General features: G+C 46.5%; 1 protein-coding gene across 5 annotated transcripts in view; it reads left to right on the plus strand.

Moving 5' to 3' along the window:
* ATF7 (activating transcription factor 7) overlaps window positions 1-21604 on the plus strand; it is an 82946-nt gene that overhangs the window by 44134 nt on the left and 17208 nt on the right. For 4 of the 5 annotated variants that reach the window (XR_003095694.1, XR_003095695.1, XM_025212260.1 and 1 more), the window contains 7 exons: window positions 7278-7374; window positions 10285-10403; window positions 12913-13047; window positions 14134-14291; window positions 18735-18834; window positions 19970-20083; window positions 21256-21408. Coding sequence is in view for 3 of the 5 variants with exons in the window: in XM_025212260.1 (XP_025068045.1) it covers window positions 7278-7374; window positions 10285-10403; window positions 12913-13047; window positions 14134-14291; window positions 18735-18834; window positions 19970-20083; window positions 21256-21408 (876 nt within the window). In the remaining 2 variants the exon portion in view is untranslated. Of the gene's footprint in view, window positions 1-7277; window positions 7375-7958; window positions 8152-10284; window positions 10404-12912; window positions 13048-14133; window positions 14292-18734; window positions 18835-19969; window positions 20084-21255; window positions 21409-21604 lie in introns of all 5 variants that reach the window. The other variant, XM_025212261.1, reaches the window with a different exon arrangement.

The following is a 21604-nucleotide window of genomic DNA, read 5'->3' on the forward strand; positions in this document are numbered from 1 at the left end:
TGAATTCCTCCTCTTACAGGACAGTCAGTTTAGCAGCCTAAGCTTTGTGCACTGAACATGGGTTCAAATCCCAGCATTGTAGGCGCTGTGCTGTGTTTGGAAGCTGCTGCCCTGAGTCTCTGCTCTGATTGCCACCGAGACACGGAAGTGTCAAATGCCTTAAAGAGTAGGTACATTAACATGTGGTTTTTTAATCAATTCATCAACTCTCTTCTTAAAGAGCATGCCTCGATGTCCTTGGCCAGACATTTTCCTTCCTAATTACCGCTACTAGTAGCGTGCTGCAGACCAGATGGTTGCTGCCTTCCTCTAAAAACACCTGCATTTCAATGGAGGCGCACGTATATGGAAAGCCCATGGGGATGAGATAAGCTATAGGAATGTAAATTAAATTATGATTTACCCATTCTCATTCAGAGGCACTGCCCTTCTGGCCAAGGAGGAGATGTCTTGGACTCTCTCCAGCATCTGTTAGCTCTTCTACTTAAGCTTCCGGAAAGTTTGCACTTGAGCAACACGAGGTACTGTGTGTTGATTCCTCCTACTTTGTATTTTTTAAGACAGCTTTTTAAAGGTATTGAGGTGTTCCCTGCTGGTGAATCCAATGGCACTAAGGGCCCCTATAATATCTTTAAAAAGATCTGTCCCCTAGGGCCTTGTCTTGACTCTAAAAAGTCACCCTGAAGTAAAAATGCACTGGAGGTTGGGGGAGCCCACACCTTTTTTTAGCAGGGAAGGCAGGGCTTAACTGTGCCACCTCTGTGGTGCTTCAACCTCTGCCAGCTGGCAGAAGGAGAAGCTACTTCTGGGAAGAAACCTGGCTGTCCTCTAGTGGCTACCGCCACCTGATTGACTTCTCTCAATTCATATCTCAGCCTCCGAGTGCAGCTTGTACGACACGGAGAAGATGCCATGTTGTGTAATGCAAATCTAAGGAGCATGCCAAGATGCAGAGCTGCCCAAGGAGAGCGGTACATTCTCTCAGAGTTGGTCATACCGCAAGTGGCAACCTTCCCAGTTCTTTGCAGATGTTAAACCCAAGGAAAGCAATTTGCTAAATGGCTCTTTGGACATTTCAGACTCCGTTTCCTAATAACAAAAATGAGTGTTGCCTGTGAGCAGAGCCTGAAGTTTCTGATTATTATTATTAAACAAGGAAAGGAACGAGAATTAATCACAGCTCAGGATGTAAGCACATTTTTAAAGTAAAAGGCATATATCCACATGGGTCCAGGGAGCTGCCAGAGCCAAAAATAACATTTCAGGGTTTAATCTGGACACCCTTTCAGTGTGTGTTTGTATGTTCTCCACAATGCATCTAACACACTGTTCTCCGAGAAAACTTAAACTGGTGGTTGTTTTTTCTGATTATTCATGGGACCCTGCTAGACAGGAAAGAAAATACTTTGTTCTGCGCTGGTCATTTTAACCTGGGAAAGGTATCAGGTACTTTGTGCCTAAACATCTTGCAGTACAGACATCCTGTAATGATGAAGATGGAAATAGCCATGTTCTGGCAGCAACAGAAAAATGGCTTAAATGCATACCCTTGCCTAGACTCGTTTAGATGCTGAATGCATAATTCTGGTCGGCACCCATGCGCCGTGATGCAGCATGAGAAAGTGGGGCGGGGGGAGTCTCGCGCAAACTTCTCAGCTCTGGGTTCTCATCATTATTCGCATGACTGATCCTCTGTCAGACAAGTACCGCAAAGCACTTTACAGGCATCATTTACATCTTGCCGTAATGCTGTGCGATAAGTCACTGTCCCCATTATACAGAAGCAGGAACGAAGCCATTGAGTAAAGTGACCTTGGATAAAGATTGTGGAGCATGTCAGCCGAAAAGCAAGCACAGAAGGAAACCTAAGTGCCTTAAATCCTCCAGCCCACACTGATTAAGTTTGCCTCGTCTGTCTAGGGTTAAGATCACCTACAACTCTGTACCAAAAAAAAAAAAATCATCTCTGGGGTGAGAGGATGAACCGCGTGTTGTGCATTTCGGGAAGAAAATGAGATCTGTCCTTGAGAGATTCCTCTGCAGCTAACCTGGGTCATTTGCACATGCAGACTTTCAGACTTTCTTTCATTCGCCCCTGTTTCCCTTTGCACATACGCTGCCGATCAGTCCATCCATCAGAGTCCCCCCTCCCCGCATCGAGGAGCCAGTCTTTCAGAAGCGCGCCACTCCTTCCTAAGTACTCCTTAAAGTGCAGATCAGAACAGCAGTGGTTTTTTAAACGGTTACTTTTAAAAACATAGCCACAAATCTCCACGGGAGCTGCTGGGCGCTAAAAATCCAGCCCCACGCGAGTCCTGTCTGCGAGTCTTGACTGCTACAAACGCAGCGGGAAGGAGCTGGTATGCAAGGGAGCAAGCAAGCTCTGCGGAGAGTCTTGCACGATCGCAGCTTTGCAGGTCTTACAAGCGGAAAGGAAATATGCAAATGGGCGCGTTTATTGTTGGTGTAGTAAATACCCGGAGTCTTTCCAGCGCCAGCTATGTCATTGCCCAAACCCCACCGGCTTTGCAATGAAAATGGTGCATCTGGGCCCATACGTGGTCCCCCTCCATAGCTGTAACAGTCCCACCTGGCCTTTATATTCCATGAATCACTCCATTAGCTGAGCACTTTGCAAACATTAGCAAACAAATCTGCTCGGCCTTCCTGGGAGGTAGGGAATTCTCCCCGCCGCCATTTACAGCAGGGGAAATGAAGAGACGCGCACATGTAAGTCTCAGCTCTGTAAAGAGACTTGGGCACCACAGTTCTGCGTCACACCCGGCATTGGGTGCTGCATCGAGTTCGCCTGTCTCCTGACTTTTGGGGCTAAGTTCCTGTACTCCTTGAGGAGCCTTTGGGGATTTACAAATGAGAAACAAAACAGTCACAAAAGAGCATTGCTTTGAGCCCGGTTTATCTGCAGGACTTTGTGCTTGCAACTAAATACATCACATGTCCCTGGGAAGGTTGAGGCAGCCCTGCAATTTCCTCGTGTTAGCAAGGATTTATTAACTAAGCCATAAAAACTTAGTGTGGGCCACAGCTCTGTGCAGATTTTGGCTCCCGGTTCTCTCAACCCAGTGAAACTCTTCCAGGAGCTCACACTTTCTGCAAGGCAAAACCTCCCTTTTTCAGTGTGTTGTGGGTTTTGGGGGTTTTTTTGTTTTGTTTTGTTTTGTTTTGTTTTGTTTTTCTATAGCTTAATTTTTTTTGCAGTGTTTGAGCTTGCCCGGGTTTTATGTCGAACCTGAATTTTGACCAAGCAGCTCACGCATGTCTTGGTTGGCGTTTACTTGCTTTTAAAATCTACTCTCAAGGTTGAAACGTGGTCCTCCGGAGCATGTGCTGTAAACATCATTAAAGCTTACGGCTTGCTGGGTTCACACGTGTAGCCATTAGACTCGATGCAACAGATTGAAGCACTACCTTTGTGCCAAAAACAGATGGTAGCCACTTTCCTCTGTCCTAGAGGCATGACCCATGCTTTCAGTGGTAGTCTCCCTTCATTTTTCTGGCTGAACCCTAATCTAGGAGCCGCAGGTTGTCCTTACAAGCGTTCTGTGTTATTGAGCAAAACACAGGCTCTTGTCCCATAATTTGCATCAATTTTGGACTTTTAAGTACAAGTCATGAGCCTAATCCTCAGTTCCCCTCCTTTCTTGTTGGCCAGCAGGAGTTCTCTCTGCCTAAAGATTTAGGATTTAGCCCTGTGCGTGTATTCTCTGGCTCATGACTCCCCGAAATGTTGGATCAGTCCATCTGGCATTATTGTAGCCTGTTATATAAACAGTTTTAAATGAATTCATTTACCAAAATGTTTACTCCATGGAACTGCCACGGCCTGTTGGGTAAAGAATGCAAACTTTCCGGCCTCACATGCCCAAAATCAGTCTCCTCTGAAAAGCTGTTAGTGTCTCTTGGGTAAATAAATCCAGATCCATGTTTACCCAAACCCTAAATAACAGTTCACATGCTAAAGACATTGTACTGGAGGCACTGCCTGGTTCTTCCTTATTATAGCCTGCCAAGGCTAAATGCAGCTAGAGGCAGCCTAAAATGGAACCACTCCACTGTCTCTCTCTGCACTGATTTCAACCTGCTTCTCTCAAGAAGGAAATAAAAGCAATAAAATGATGCTTGCGTGCATTTATTATTAAAATTAATTGCCATCTGGGTTTGCAGAGGCCCAAATTTGAAGCACTAAGGGGCAGATTTTTCTCCCCATAATATTTTTCTACTAGGGACCCACATGCAAGCTCCTCTAAATGCAGGATCTTTGCCCCAAAGAGCTTACAGTCCATATTGCCTTTTTAATATGGAGCAAAAAAAAATGGGAAGCAGGGTGGAGGAGACACTAAAGTAACACCGGGTAGATGACAGATGCTGATGGAAGGAAATTAAATATTAAAGCCGGTGCCTTGGTTCTAACTCATTCTATTTGTTTTGGTCTGTCCTCCCTCACTTTCCCCTCTGTGTGCAAATGGACATGATTTAGGACCAAAGTGCCAGCTTCAGCCTCTAGGTTTTGGTGTATGTAGGAAGATATATTGTGTCTGTGAGCATTTATGTGTAGAAGAAGAGAGAACTACAAAGCCGGCAAGACCCCCATAAAGATGTTAAATAGAGCTGTAACGCAGAACAAAAACAGGAGACGTGCCCTAAAAAAAAAAAAAATCCCTGCGAGGGAAGAAGATGCTATAACAGAGAATTAAAATAAATTTGATGGTTGCCAAATGGCAGAAGTCTGCCCCTAGTCTGCTGATAGACGTGGCTTGGTTGGCGCGTGGCATGGCTTTTAAGTAGCCACAGAGTTCTCGTTACCAAAGCCCGCTTTCTTTGAAACTTGCTGTCACAAATCCTTCCTTAATGGGAACTATAGTCATTTGGTTCCTGTAGTCCTCTCGCTACTGCCTATGATCTCACCAAAGCTAGAAGTCCCCTACACTTCTGTTCTTTTTTTTTCTACCTAGCACCAGAATTAGGATTTGTTCCTGTAGGGGTTTTTTTGGCATGCAAGATGGTAAGGGCACACGTACCACTCTGATTCAGTGCCGAAAAAGCGTCACTCTACATACGTAATTGAAATCTGCTCATCTTCCGTGCTCGCAAAAAGTGAGATCTTTCTGCTTTGACCCACTTGTTTCTTCACATAGTGGCTTGTTAGCCTGTGGCCGGGCAGAGAAGGACTGAGACTGATGGCTTTAGAAAGAAGCACACTAGCAAAAGCATGCCCCCTTGCCTTTGTGGAGCAATGTAAAAAAGAAATGCAAAAAAAATTTTTTTTTAAGCACTAGCTGAAAATTTCCAGCCCATAGCAGTTGTTCAGCTGTTTAACTATCTGAATGTTTAACTGAATGCTTGCAGCGCTGCTTGGAGACTTAAGTTTCAGACGGGTTTCTCAGACTGCGGGGTGGACACGTATTTTTCTATTAAACTATTGAGCAGTGTTGTTTAACATTCAGGCATGGACTGAATCCTGGGTGGCAAAGGGGAAAATAAATAAAGTGACTTAGACATCCAGACTTGTAAGTCTAATACAGCCGTTTTCAACCTTTTTAGACACAACCCACCCCCCAACCCCCCCGGAAAGTGTCAGCTCTTAGCTTGCACGTGTTTTTTGACTGCAGAAAAATCCTAGAACAGTTCTTGTGTTGCAAAGAACTGAGACGGCAACAAGGCGGAATAGTTTGACATTGTGGATTTAATTTTCGACTTGAAATCTCCTGGGTTCATCTTTGTGAATCTTGTGCCGCTCGTTATGCACTTAATCGCTAATATTGCTTGGCACCCTTAAAGAGGGTGACACCCCTGGGTGCTATGGCATCCTGGTTGAGAATCACTGGTTTAATGTCATGGATTTTCAGAGGAAGCAACTTACTTCATGAACAAATGCTTTCTAGCCACGAGCCACCGCACGCACACTTTTTTACTATCCGCAAGCAGTTTGTTCAAGATATGCTTTCCATAATTATATGAACATGGATGCTTCTTGTTTTATGTAGATGTTGATCTCTGACTGCTCTCCCCGATAGCTGCAAACTTCCTGATTGCTAGAGCATCAGTATCCAGCTTTTGAGAGACACATGTTTGCTTGTAAAAGAATCTGGATCCAAATGAGCTTTGGTGAGACCAAGCTCCAGTTTCATGTATTGGCTGGTTCACAAGAAAAGGGGGAGGGTTTTATATATATATATATATATATATATATAACAGAAAGAAAAAAGGAGAATTCTCTGCTGCAGCAGCTCTTTCTAGAAGCAAGAAAATGTCAGAGCCAGGCTGCACAGCTACTGGATGCATAAAAATCCTGCAGTAGGGCTCCATGAAATACTCCAAACCTCGCAGTTTGTCGCAGTCTATTAGGAGAGGCACAATCCATCCTCTGGTTATTATTTTTATTTAGCTTAACCTTTTCCTCCCTGTATACCCACTGCCTCTACCCTCTTCGTTTAAAAGTGGTGGGAAATGTGATATGGCAACTCAAAACCAAAACGAGCCTGCCAGAATGAGAGGGTGGGGGGAAATCCCTCTTGCTCTGTTCGAAATGAGCCTGCTGTCATCCCAACCCTGCCCGCATCTCATCGGGCAGCAGCACCCAGAAGCCCTTGCATGCATTTTTATTCTGTAATTACGCTGCAGGTGGAATTTAGATGGCATCTTTACGGCGCGTGAAATGCCTCCTCCCGGTTCTGCGGGAGCAGCATTCGCGCAACTGCGCTCCCGGGCGCCTCCATGCCGTTCCAGAGAGCCATTGGGCAGTGATCTCCAGCAGCCCAGCTCCGTCCCGCTCCATAAAGCCTGGGCCTGAATTGCCTTGCGGGTGCCAGTTTCATTCCACGCGATCCAAGAAGTTAACTGATCCCCCCCTAATAGTGAATAATTTATCTCTCCATTAGCCAGTAATAAAGCGGCACATTTCACCGAGCACTGCAGCAAGATTAATTTGTATCTCCTAGTTCAGTTGTAGTCTCTGTGTGGCCCCCACCATTTTTGTTTGCCTGTTTTTAAATTTGATTATTAAAAATATTTCCCCCTCTCCACCAGAAGCCAACCTAATGGCTTTTTCATTTACAGCAGTGTGTTCACACACCACTTCTCAAACAATCTGTCCTGCTCTAGTTTTGCTTAACACTACATAGCGGCTTCTCTCGGGGCGACTTTCTCTCCCCCAACACACACTCCCTTCCCGCCCCCATCCCTACTGCAGGATGTACCATAAAACATAAATGCATTTATTCACTTTTTTTTTCTCCCCCTAAATTGTTTCATTTCAGAGGTTTACGAACGAGGACCACCTGGCGGTTCATAAACACAAGCATGAGATGACATTGAAATTTGGTCCTGCCCGAACCGATTCAGTCATCATCGCAGGTATGTGCAGCTCCATCCAGGTCAGCTCTGCGAATGGGGCACATTTAATACAGCCTGACTGTAAGATTGATACCAGGGACCAGATGTACTGAAAAATGTCTCTGCCTCCCATAAAAAGCTCTTGTGATCTGCATTTAATCAGGAGGAAAGGAAAGCCAGAGGCTTCCAAGTTCCTACCTTTTTTTTTTTTTTCTTTTAATTTTTTTTATGGTAGTATCAGGTTTTGTGGGACTTAAAAAAAAAACCTCTCACCCTTTTTATTAAGACTCTGGAAGATTTACAGACAAAAGGTCTTTCACATTTCTTCATGCACTTTGAGAGCGATGAACAAAAGCTGACAAGCCCAGCTTCCTCTCCTCAGCCCAGGTGTCAGTTTTCTTGAGCTTTTAGGCTGGCAGTTAATAAATTAAAACTCCATCTCATGCATTGGCTACTGCCTCCGGCATATTTGTGAAGCTCAAATGAGTTGCCGCGAAGGTGAGCAGTCAAAGCTGTCTTTATAAGATTGGAGAAAAATGTATATTGTTGTCTGGCAGCAGATCCTTGCCAGTTACAGATATTCTCTCGCCTTGTCAATCCTCCAGCATTTTGGTCTGTTAAAAGGGGGCAAGGTTTGTCTCGGCCTTTGAGTGGAACGGCTGTTGTACTGAAAACCAGAAGGAAGAAGGAGGTCTTTTTTTTTTATTATTCTTAAGAGCCCATCATGAGAGTCCAGCCCCACTTTTCACTGGGCAGAGGGGAGTTCCTGGAAGAGAGGGGTGGACACCCTCGGAAGAGGTTAGTCTCTGGAGTAAATTCGGCATTTCTGCCTCGGTTGACTTAAAGGTTTCAGATTAACCACCGCTGAGCGTACAAAGTGCAGGAGGATGCTGCTGTAATGGCAGAAAGTATTTCCTCGTAGAAGATGCCTCAGTGAGGGAGTAGTCTTCCCAGGAAAGCAGTGGAAGCCCTGTTGCTGGGGCAGTAGTGAATCAGATGGGACAAAATCCTGGCTGGAAGTGACAAATGTTGCAAACCCTAGATTAGAAATGGGATCAGATTCTGTGACAGTGGAGCTGGGGACTTTCTTTCCCACCCCATGCCTAAAAGATGCAGAGGTAGCTTCTAGTTTTCATGTGATAGATCTGAGGTCTCATCTGCTAAACCTATGCAAACAGTCTTCTGTCACTCTGAGCAATGTCCACTTGTAACATCTCTCTTTCTTGCCTGCATGGGTAGAAAACCAGTGTTGTTCCCTTGTGCTGAATTGCTGATACAAGGCAATCAAAGTTATGCCTCGTGTAGAAACCCTGCCATTAAGCTGAAGAGAGCCAACCTTTAAACTTCCATCGGCAAAGATGCTTTGTGTTGCATAACAAACTGAATGTGAGCTCCCAATACAACACCACGGCCGAAAGGGCTTATGCAGTCATTGGATTGTGTGAACAGGAGAATGACGAGTAGGGATAAGGAGGTCCTGTTAGGCCTATATTTGGTATAGCATCCCCCTTTCTGCTGCTCACAATTGAAGGAGGAAGTTCAGAGAAGAGCCACGAGAACGATGAATGCCTGCCTTGCAGCAAGAGGCTTATGGAGTTCAGTCCCCTCATAGAGAAAGTGACAGGATTACTTGATCACAGTTTGACAGTACCAACATGGATAACAGGGATTTGGTAATAAAGGACTCTTTAGCCAGGAAGTCAAACTAAACGACCGCAGTGATCCATTCTGTCCTTAAAGTCTATTAATATTTCTGCCTGGTGGCTTCAGTCTAGGATATATATTGGTCATAGGATCCAGGCAAATACTGACTAATGTCACAAGCAAAAATGACTGGCTAGATGTGCGCTTTCGGACAGTAGGGAGATTGCACTTCGGGTATGAATCAAACCACAATCTCCATGAACATTGGTCAAGTACCATGTTTTCTAACAACATACTTTTTGTTGACAAAATTAAGCTTCTGGAAATATATTGAGCTTCTGGAAATTTTGAGTATGCGTTACAGCAAGGAAATACAGTAATAGCAGTTTCTGCCTCTGTTGAGAAAGCAGTGTTGCATGCTGAGCTCCCTACTACTGACTATGGACACTTTCTCACCCATTCCCCAAGGAAAGATCTTTTTTTCCTTTATTGTGATTTTTCAAAAACAAGGTGCATGTCTTATTTGGGGGGGTGTGGTACTTGGGGAAATATGATCTATTGTAGCAAACTGGCCACTTGTGTCCTGGAGGTGACCATTATTAGCACTTCTATATGTTTTCTGTCCAAGGATCATGGAGAAATATCATTCCCGCTAGTTATTGCTCAAGAATTCCTATCTAGAGGAGGGAATGAAGTACAGAGAGGATATACGACTTGTCTGAGATTATGCAGGAAGTCAGTGGCAGGGAAATTCCTTTAAACTGTCACAATACCATGAGCTACTTCCTCTCTTAAAGTCATATTTCTAAAATCCACTGGCTTGAGGATACTCTCAGTCTAACAGGCTGCTATTTGAACACCCCAGAGTTGCAGCTGCTACCTCGCAGCAGCAGTTCAATAATTAGTATCATTCCAAGAGTTGTGCTTCTAAGCATCTTTTAAAAAAAAAAAAAAAGAGGCTATAGGTCCACTGAAGTTATACTTTTCTCAAAACAGCTGTTGTAATCTTGGTGCACTACAGTTTTTCATTTAATTTGCAATGTTTGGTGAAAAGACAGAATTGGCAGGAGAATACTTCACCTTTTTTTGGATCACATTTGCTTTGCAAATGCAAACCAAAAAATAAAATCCCTAGATGAAATGCATCCAAGCTTACTGGAATAACACAGCTGAATCTAAATGTCAGACGTATGTTATAAGGAAATCCCCCTGGGCCTGCGAGATGATATTTAAAATGAATTCTGTAATGTGTCTTTGACTCTGTTTTGTGTGTTGCAACCTGAACAGATCAGACCCCGACGCCAACCCGTTTCTTGAAGAACTGTGAGGAGGTGGGGCTCTTCAATGAACTGGCCAGCTCCTTCGAGCATGAATTCAAGAAAGCCACGGAAGATGATGAGAAAAAGGCAAGAGGCAAAAGGCTACCATTCCCATAAAATCCCAAACGTTCCCATATTGTGGGGGCTGGAGAAGGGGACTCTGCTGCATTGATAAAAGACACATGTTGTAGGATATCAAAATGTTGTCTCGGTTTTGATATGCTCACTTACATGGTACTTAGCTCTTAACTTGTGTGAATTTGGCTGGCCGGCTTTCAGTCTGATGCTGAGTTAGGTGAGATTTTTAAGTTATTGCCATAACTTTTTGTGGCTTGTGGGTGGGGAGGAGTTAATAGTCGAAGTATCTGATATGATGCATGTTGGCAAAGATTGTCAGAGGAGTATCAAACCCCTTGTTAACTGCTTAGAGCTTGAATCAAAAATCCCTAGGAATTCTCTTGATCACTTCAAGACCCTTAGTCTCCAAAGCCACAACGTGAAGACAAGAATGTGTGATGATAACTCCTTTAACAATGTTTTCCACTCATCAAAGAAGCTACACACTGAGCTTTTGATGGGTACTCCATCGAATTAGTGTGCATGCTAAAGATGCTTCCTGATGGGCTGAGGGTTTTTCCAGCAAGGACCTCCACCATAAGTGAGCAATATCTAGTCTAGAGTTCCACCACCTATCTCCTTGAGTGCATCCATGTGGAGGACAACAGTCCATATAGCAGCTAGTTAAGGGCATTCTTTCCATCCCTTCAAAGACTGAGTAATAGCAGACACACAATGGACAACTGCTTTGGGTTTCTAGACCAGCCTCCAAGCTTGCTAAATGATCTGTGTAAGTGCATAACCATACAATCAGAGCTCATGCTTAGCTCTCCATTCCCTGCCTTTTGTTAGCTGCAGCCCAGAACCTTAATACTATTTGAAGGCAGCTTTTAGTTTGTGGTTTTATATATAAATGGCTGAGCAGCCCACAGTCTAGCCAGTCATTTTATATGTAGGACCACCCATATCCTGTGCTGTGCTCCCTAATAAGCTATAGCTAGGATTCGTAGACTGCTGGATGTGTTTACTTTTTTTTTTTTTTTTTTAAATATGACTGCAGTTAAAATATTTCCGCCATCAGCCAGGAGAATGCAGCAACTCTGAGCTTGGGCTGTTTTCAGGCACAGGGAAAGAATTATTCCTCCTCGAACGGCCCTGCACACATACACATCATTGGGCCCAGATGGTTTGTCACTCAGTGAACCTAGCCAGAGCTGCTCAGTGCATTTGTGAGATGCTTTGAACAGTTGGCAAAGTTGAGCCCAGTTGCTACTGTTTTGTTTTGTCCTGCTGTTCCAAGGGTGGTCTTGACACCGACAGACTAATTAAAACCATTGGCGCAGTAGGGGCTTCCCAGGAGGCATTTTAAGTGGTTCAAACTTTCCTGAACTTTAATTCCTTCTCCTCTGTGACTACCAGTGCAGCATCCCTGCTGAAGGGAGCAGGTAATTTATTACCTTGTTTATTGAAGACAAGGCTGCCGCATAAACCAGCCAGAACAGAGCTGCTCTGTAGCAAGCCTGTTCACCTGGAGAGCTCTCTCGTCAGCAAGAAGTGCGTTAGACACTCATTGCAATACTGTTGTCACTTCTCCCCTTCCTGCAATGATGCAGCGTCCCGCAATATTAATCTTATTTGTGAATTTGCTTCTGTGCCATTCAGACACGGCCTCTCTTCTCCTCTTCCCGTCTGAAAGGGAGGGAGGAGCTGGTTGAGTTTATTGGCTCAGCTGTCCCCTGCAGTTGCACATAAGAGCTCCTTCTGCTGGTTTTATCAGAGCTGCAGAGCCCTAAGAGCTGCGTTCAAGGTGCTAAAGAGCTGTGTACATCTGTAGAGCCACAAATAGAGCAGACACTGCCTTTTAGACAGCTGCAGCATACACAGCAAGGCCTCCACCTTCCCACACCCAGGCAGTCCACCCTTGTTAGACCATCAAACTGCTTATTCCCTCCCGTTGTCCTAATTGGGAGAAGCTAACAAGTTGTTGCTAGCTGTTGCTAATCTCTAGTTAAAATGAGGCCCACAGTGCTGTTGAACACTGGTACAGTGGCAAATTGCCAGGTTCAGGCATATGGTTGGGTTTTATTTTAATGGGGTACACGTAGATATTTAATAACTTTCATGAATCTTTGTTTGCTTTTGATAATCGGACAGTAAAATAATTCTGCCTGATTTTATATAGTGCTTTACAGCTCCGCTGTGAATGAAAGTGCCTTCTGTGACTTGCAGGCATTTGGCTTTGTTACCTGTTCTACATTAGAGCTGCTGCCCCTGTTTTACCAAGAATTGAACCTGCGTGAATTAATTGAAGAGCTACAAAGCATGGATCCCGTGCAGCTGGGACTATACTGTTTTCCTTTTTGTTCTGTGTTTGAAAAGGCCCCTAACAGGATGGAAACCTGGTCCCTGACTGGGGTTCCCACAAGCTCCAGTCGCACCAGTCACTGGGTGGAGCTGTGCTTTTGCCCGTAAGAATCAGCTGAATGTTTTGCTAGCAGTATGAAATGGTCATCTTAATGCACAGATGTTTTCCCTGTAGAACGCCGGACCCCTGGATATGTCTCTGCCTTCAACCCCAGACATCAAAATAAAGGAAGAAGAGCCAGTTGAAGTGGACTCATCTCCTCCAGACAGCCCTATATCCACTCCACAATCGCCACAAAACAAAGAGAAGGTAGGGGTGCAGTGCAGTTGCCTGCCTCTGTCCCCAGGTGAATGAGCTCTGAAATGGAACATGCTCTTTCTGCTCAGGGCCAGTCTTCCATGTTTGGGATCAGGAGGGAATTCTCTCCTATGGTCAGACTGGTGTGGACAATGGGGGGTGGGGGGGAATGCCTTCCTCTGTAGCAGGGCCCTCTTCCTTGGATCTCTAGTGCATTTTAACAACTCTTTTAACTGTGGGACACAGACAGCCTTCATCCTCCTGCTTTACCTGGGGCAGGTTAGGGTGCTTTTGTGTCTTTGGGCAACACGCTTTGTAGTTGTACAACAGGTTTGATTGTGGAGTTTCTGGATTAGGTTAGACAGGGACTTGTATGGATAGGGCTGATCCTACTTTGAGCAGGAGGTTGGACTAGATATGACCTCCTTGAGGTCCCTTCCAGCCTGACTTTGCTATGATTCTCTGATTCACTTAACTGCCAAGACTTGAGCTGAGGGTTCTGAAGTTATCCCTCACGTTTTACCTGGAAGAACTGATTTTCCTTTTAAAACAATTTGTTTTTAAATAATCATTGTCCTTAAATCTTCACGTCAATCCTAGTCAATGAAAAAGAAAGCTTTTGTCCTTTGCCTTCATGGGTGGCACCCAGTATCCTGGCACTTGGGATCAAGCTGAGAGGGTTCATTGAGTGAGAGAGAATTGTTAGAAGAGTAAAAGCCATTTTCAGTCTTGACCACTGTGCTCTGGGGATTTCTCTAGTGGCCCAGAGCACCCACCTGTAACAGTGTGGGTGACAACACTTCTAGGTGGATAATTCCTCTTTGAACAAATTCCTACTGGGGTTGGGATCTGTAGTCCAAAGAGAAGGATTCAGGCTGTATGATTGCTTCAGGGGCCCGGAGGTTGAAATTTATGGGTTCTCTTCCCATCAGAGCTGTCATACCACTGTGACTTTGGGCATGTCTCTGCCCCTTTCTGTGCCTCACAAATGTTATAGAGGTTAATGAATCCAATGAGAAAGATGGGTGAAAAGGGCAGGTTAGCATTAGGCTGCAAATAGTACCTGTCCTCACTTTTGTTTTTCTTGATTCTGTACAGGAGATTGCTCCCAAGCCGGTGATAATCTCAACACCTACTCCGACTATCGTGCGCCCAGGGTCGCTGCCGCTCCACTTGGGCTATGACCCACTACACCCTACTTTGCCCTCCCCAACCTCTGTCATCACCCAGGCTCCGCCTTCCAACAGACAGCTGGGGTAAGACGGGAGGAAGCGAGGCTTGGACAGAGACCTTCCAAAATTGGTGCCACAAGGCCAGCTGCCTGCTCTGTCCTGAGCTGCCTAAACTGGTTGCTCAATGGTCAGAGTATCTGAGCAGCACTCACTGATTGCCCTGTGGCTCCATGGTGTTCACAGCTTTGCTGTGAGCTCTGGGGGCTTTTAAATCTTGGCAGAATTACAGAACATAGGAGCTAGCTGTGATCTTGAAATGTGAGAGCAATGCAAGGAGATCCTCCAACCTCTTCTGTGGCAGTGCCTTTGCTGCCTGTAATGGAAGCAGCATGTGATGCTGGTGCTTACATGAATTGTTTTTTATGCAACCCGGTTAAGAGGATGAGCCCTGGATAAAGCTTGGTTATGAAAGAGTCTCATCCCTGAAGGGATGTGGGTCCTTCCAAGACAGTGCCTGCTCCTGAAGTAGAACCTCCTCTATGACTTGTTAGCTGCCTTCAAGATCAGGTTTTGCTTCTGCTTATATTAAGGCAACTTCATGAGTAGCTCCTTTTTCCTCTATAACGGGGGTGCTCAACCCCTGGCCCACGGGCCAGATCCAACTGCATTCTGCCATGTCATCCAGCCCTCAGGGCTCCCCATGGGTCTGTGGCCCTTCCACTAGATGGGGCACTTAGGGTGGTGTGAGGCCCAATCTTGGGACCAGGTGGATGCAGCACGGGGTCTGTTCTTGGCATGTGGAAGTGACATGGGGCCCCAGGGCCCAGTCGTAGCCTGCAGACCCACCCCAAGTCATTCATTTGGTCCACAGTGCCAAAATGTTGGCCAGCACTGCCTTATAACAATCTAGACTTGAGACCCTAGAGCACTCTGGTGAATTGTGGAATGGTTTCAAGCCTACATATAAAAGGAAGAAGTCTGAATGATCCAGGAAATACATTACAATGGGCCCACAAAAGTGGTATATTTAGCCCTTGCTCTATTCTTTGGTGTCAGGATGCTTTTTCTATGCCACGGTTCTGGCTTTTTTTTCTAATTGCTGCCTTTGGATCTGACTCTTTGCATTAGCAAGGCCATTTTTTGGCTGTCTGTTCATTATTTTTTTGGCGCGTGTTCTGTTTTGACCCCTTGGCACCGTCTCTCCAGACTTCCTGATGGAAAGTTTGAGATCCTGTCTCCAGGCACAGAAAGGGTTAAGGGCTTGTCTTTGTGTGTTCAAAGCATATTGTGTACTTTCCATAAAGTAGGTCAGGCAAAGGATGGGGGATTGCTCCATTCTGGAACAGAGACCCTGGGTATTGTCCTGTATGGAGGCACGAAGAATCAAAATCAGGATAGAAATAGGCTCTGTTCCCCTTGTGTGCGCCGATTGCAGCTGTTAAAGGAGCACAACAGAATGAGGACTGCCTCCCAGGGCATGAGTGTCAAGTGCAGTCTGTAGAAGGGGCCTCATTACATTTTTTATGTGTGTTGGGAGCCGTTAGTGGGACAGACATGGAGGGTTGGTGGTGACTGAATGCTTAGGCTGCGATTTGTCCAAGCCACCCAACAGGTTTGCAAAGCCTGTTTGCATCAGGAGTGAACGAGAGCTGAACCTTCACGTTCCCTGGGCAGCTTTGAAAATTCCACCCTTGCCGTTCAAGTTACGAACTTGGACGTGGCCCAGGTCCCTCTCCCCGCTCCCCACCCCGCTGACCTTCGCTTCCCATCACTTCTTGTCTTTTATCTTGGCTTTGGCTCCAGAGCTCTGTCAGCTCAGTCTGGCTCAGTCAGCCTCATCTCCCCCCCACCCCTAGAGCTAGAGAGAGGGGGAAGCAGCCGCTTCTTTTCTCCCCATTTCCCAGATCCTGGCTCAGCCTCAGCCCTTCATTTCCTCTCCTAGCTGTTCTCTCTGCCTCCATTCTAGCCCCCTGCTGTGTTGTCATGAGCATAGGAGGAATAGGAGAAATCCAGGCCTCTAATACAGAGCAAAGAGCTCCTTTCCTCTCCCCTCTGTCCTGAGCAGGTAAGGCAGATGCAGCTCTTTCCTCCTCTGCCTCCTTCCCTATCTCTTTGGTCCAGACCCTGGGGAATTGTGGGGAGAAGAGAGGACATCACAGCAGGATCTCCCTGTTGGATGGTGGTGTGGTGTGACACCGAGGACATGCCATCTTGGTTCCCTATTCGGCCTTACGTGAGGAAGCTGTGTGAGCTGTGTTCTTCTGCAGAACCATCTTCTGTAGAGGAAAAAGCTCTTGGCTTTTTTTATTTATAAACAGGCTTCTTGTCGTTCACCCCTTTGAGGTGGGCGGTGCTGTGTGCGTTCTTCAAGCCTCTGTTTCGGGCCTTCTGCAGACACAGCGGCCAGCCCCCATCACTGGTTAGAAATGTTTGACAGGAAAGTTGCGTTCCTGCAAGAACTCCTCTGACATGGAGGCTGCATCACCGGATCTGGCTAGGCAGGAGCTTGCCACAGCAGCGGGGTTCATGCATATACCCCAGCTTGCCTTGTGCCAGTAGAGGATACCAGAATGACAGCCAGACATGATGGACTAGCTCAGTGGTGCTTAACCCCTGGTCTGCATGCCAGATCCAGCCTGCAGCCCTGTGTCATTTAGCCCTTGGGGCTCCCCACAGGTCCAGAAATTGGACAACAAGAGAGTGGTGCCACTGCTCCTCCACCACAAACTTTTCAGATTCCTGGAGAGTCCCTGGCCCTGCCTGTTGGATCTGGCACCCCATCCCAGGGGCAAGGGCAGTGCCAGGCCTCCAGGGACAAAGCCGGATGGGAGGCAGGGCTGGGCCAGGCCCCTGGGGACCAATGCTGGCTTGCAAGGCTGGGAGGTGGCAGAGCTGGGCCCAAGGTGCACAGGGCTCAGTCTGGCCTGTGGACTGGCTCCACCCCACTATTCTGGCCCACGGGGCCAAAAGATTAAGCACCACTGGACTAGCCTACCCCCCCACGGCCTTTTCAGGTGCCACTGGGCTTGTCTACATGTTCATTGCGTAATGAAGTACTAACTAAATGCACAGTATGTACAGTTACTACAGTAGTGCCAATACACGGTTATTTTGTAACGCTCGCTGTGCTTTAGCCTAATAACACTTCTCAGTAACCTATTAGCATGGTTTTTGGCTGCCATACTACTGCGCAGTGTTATTAGGCTAATGCGCAGTAAGCATCTTGTGTAGACGCACCCTCTGAGACGTTCGTTGCTGCCCTGAAGGAGGTGAATAACACTTCAGGGGTTTTGTTTGCCTGGCTGTGTGCTTTGGAGCAGAGCTGCTGTTTGTCCTGGCACAAGAGAAGCTCAGGTTGGTTTTCTGCTCCTCAGGCAGGGAGCCCAGTGTGCACTGTTTCCTTCCCCACCCACCTTAGGGGCATCTTGTTTCTCTGCTTTAAGTGTGTTATGCTTTTAGGCAAGCCAGGCCAGCATCTGGCATTGACGAGTTAAATGCATCTCCTGCTGGCACCACGGTTGTCATCCCGTGTTGCCTGGGATGGTTGTCTGTGTTAGCTAATGTGTCAAGTCTGGTGTAGACAGGGCTGCGTATGCTTGAATTGTGCTAAACTACGCTGGCAAGGTTCTTTGGGTAGATGCGATATCTTTTATTAGACTAAATGAGTAGTTGGAGAAAAAATCCTCCCCTCTCCTCCCCTCCTTTTCTGCCCTTTGTCTTCCTAATTTCTAGCTATTTACTTTTTCACAGGCAGCCTCTTTTCTACCTTGGAAATCTACTACTGGAGAGTCTCCCTTACTCACCTTTGGCTTCCCACCCCCTCATTTTCCCCTCTGCCTTCCCTGCTCCACCTTTTTGTTTTCCTAATTTCTACCTATTTACATTCTCACTGACATCCTGTCACACACTTAGCTTCTTGCATTCCATGGAGTCTCAGAACAGCAGACTTCCTATGCCTGAAGAAGGGTGATTGCGCCCGAAAGATTGTAAGGAACTTTTTTCCAACTACTCAGTTGGTCTAATAAAAGATATCACATCTACCCAAAGAACCTTCCCTGCCTATGTCCTTAGACCAACACAGCTACAACCAAAAACAAACTGTGCTGTACACCGACCCATTTAGGAAACATGGCTGGCAAGAAAAACCTACAGATCTCAAATGGGAATTCATAATATTAAAAACATACTGACGTGCTATGGGTGTCTTGCATTCTTTGCAACATAAGAATTGCTGTACTATTTTTCTATAGTCAAAAATTGAGTGAAAACTAGGATATATTCCAAGGGGTGCCTTGAGTCTGAAAAGGTAGAGAACCACTGTTAGAGGCACCAAGCTGTGCCTATGCTAACTGCTGAAATGTGCAAATTAATCCAGGCTTGTTAACATGTGTGAACATCACATGTGATGTGAACCAGCTTAGAACTGACCTGTATCTTGGTGGACTCAGGCAGGGTCTCTAGCCAGTGTCGTGACTGTACCGTATAAACTTGAATTAACATATGAGCGCTCAACTTGTGTTTCTCCAGGTCGCCCACAGGCTCCCTCCCGCTCGTCATGCATCTCGCGAATGGACAGACGATGCCCGTCCTGCCTGGCCCTCCCGTACAGATGCCTTCTGTTATATCGGTGAGAGTGGTTTCCAGTACAGCAAAGGAGGGGACAGCTTTTTCTCCTGCCAAACATACGTGGGCGCTATCATTTGCAAAATTAAAATCCATCTACCCCTCTGTGAGAGAGAAGCCTGGAGTAGAAGAGGAAGCGGGGGCTGGGGCTGGGGCTGGCAAGGTAGTCCTCACATGGCAGTCATGCCAGAGGGCAGTGAGGCTGGAAAAAACAAAGCCTTGTCTGGACAGATGGCTCAGGGCTGGGGATGGTAGGATTCCTGATTAGCTGGTCCATTTGGAACAGAGGACCTGAATCGAAACCGTTCGAGCTTGCAGAGAACATGTTGGTCTTTGCAGGCCAGGAAAGCTGCCCTGGCTTCGGCAGTTTGCTAAATGACAATTCGCAGCTAGCACTGCAGGGTTTGCTTCTGCATGTGGAGGGCTGCTTTTTTATGGTACAAAATTCACAAACCAAATATGCTTGGGGCAGCTTGTCTGTCCTTGGATTGGTTCAGTTACTGCCTGTGCAAACAGTGCATGTTGTGTGCCTCCCCACATGCTCACCTCCAAGCCTGAACAGCTGATGGGCCATAAGTTCAACAATTGGATATCTCTGGCTCTTGGCATTCTTGAAATCTAACTCGGGTTCCTGTTTCTGTAGCATATCTCATGAAAGTGAACTAGATCTTCATTCTCCCATTGTAGGAGAGAGAGATAAATATACCTGTTTGCTAGATGGAGTAGCTAGGACTTACCCACTGTGTTTCACCAAGTCTGTGTAGGCCTGGGCATACAACCTTAGTGTCCTAGTTCTCATATTCTCTCTACAAACCATCAGCACTTAGATGCTGTTAGATCAAGACTTTCTGGGTATGAGGGGGTATCAGGGAACCTTTGAAATTACTTGCTATAGTGAATGCTTCGCTTCCTGTCTCAGGCTACTGGTTGGCTTTGCTGTGCTTTCTTAAACAGCTGTTGTGGCCAGCAGAGATGTGACTGCCTGCCTTGCAGTGACTTATATGTTATGTCATGCCGTGTGTTTGACAAACTTTATGGCAGGGCTTTGTCAAGGCATTTGTATGGAACTGCCTCTTGAAGACTCTTCTGGTAGCAGCAACTCAACTTCCAAAAACATGTTCTCTCTTCTCCACATGTAGCTGGCTCGGCCGATGTCCATGGTTCCCAACATTCCTGGTATTCCTGGTCCACCCATCAACACCAGCGGCTCCATTTCGCCATCGGGACTTCCAATGCACTCAGAGGCTAAAATGGTAAGTTGCATAAGAAGGAAAGCTTTGACCTGCACCTGTTCCATGGAGCGGATGTCAGATCCTTCACCCATTTCCACTCTCCCCAAAATGGTTGTGGTGGAATCTTTGTGCCCGTCGCCTTATCACCCTGCTAAGAGATTCCAAAAACTTTTGAACAGAAGGCCAGCCTAGAGCAGTGAGCTTAGACTGTTCCCCGCCCCAGAATCCTTTGCAACAATTGGAGTGTCAGTACGAGTACCGAGAGCAGGTGTTATGAATATGCAAAGGAATAGTAGGTTGCTATTCACTGCCAAGCTGTTCAGCACTGCAGGTGCTTTGTCGAGACAAAGATTCCCAACCTCCATCCTAAATATGGGACACATCATAAAGTGCTAGATTTCATTTCCAGTGTAACAGATGGGGTGGAGGTGGGCACAAGGAGGGGAAAGCCAAGAGAGGAGATGCTGTGCTCTGCCAGTTGGGCTAGGAGGCCTGGTAATAGTGTTCAGCAGTAAGCTCTGCTAATTATAGGCTTATGAAGGAGTCTCCTCGTTCCCTGGTCTTACCAGAGTAGATCATCTTGAATGCAAGAAGCACACAGGAAAGGGCAGAAAGAGTTGAGCTGTGTGCAGACAGATCTTCCGCAGTATTCTGAGGATACTGCTGTCCAGTGCCGGAGTGACTTGGAGCTCATAGCAGCCTTGACTAGCATTCCACACTAGTTAGGCTAGAACCCATGGTGAGCTAAGTGGTCTGTTAAGGATGTGTGAGAGTGACTGTATGTGAAGGTCTCTGCACTGGAGAGGGGCCTGTAAACCCCTTAAAATCATTCCCAGTTCTTCCATACATCTCAGCCATAACCTGACTCATTTCATGTTGGAGAGAAGTGGTCATGGTTTAGCCCATGGTCTTTCTGCAGAGCCTGCCATCTGAGCAGCTGATTAGTACCAGCCACTGTAGCAATTTTGTGGTGTGGACACCACAAGCCTGGAGTGAGAACTTCCCTCTAAGTTCACAGGAGCCAGATAGTAACAACTTTCAGCTGGGTTTGAATCAAGCCCTTAGACTGTGATGAACATGTCCTCTTCAGGCCCACCTGCCTCCAGTGACTGGAGAAGGCTGATTAAAAGCATTACCTGTGCAGAACGCAGGGGATTGAACCCAGGTGACTCTCCTGTTTTCTTCTTTCACAGAGGCTGAAGGCCAGCCTGACGCACCAGGCTTCTTCCTCGTTGAATGGAAGCAGCATGGTGGTGGGATCGGCAAGCACAATGGTGACCTCCCGCCCAGAGCAGAGTCAGATCCTTGTGCAGCACCCTGATGCTCCTTCTCCGGCCCAGCCCCAGGTCAGTGGTGGAGGAATGAGGACTGTTCTAGGACGGGTTGTCTCTTGGGGAAGGAGAGGAGCAATCTCTTGAACTCTGCTTAGACCTCTGTGCTTCCCACCAGGGCTGGATTCTCTTGTTATCCCAGTCAGACAATGCAGCTTTAAAAATGTAGGTACCAGGCACATTTCCTTGACAAGGTCTGGAGCATGGAAAG

Source organism: Alligator sinensis, unplaced genomic scaffold, assembly GCF_000455745.1.
Source record: "Alligator sinensis unplaced genomic scaffold, ASM45574v1 scaffold1542_1, whole genome shotgun sequence".
Lineage (NCBI taxonomy): Eukaryota > Metazoa > Chordata > Crocodylia > Alligatoridae > Alligator > Alligator sinensis.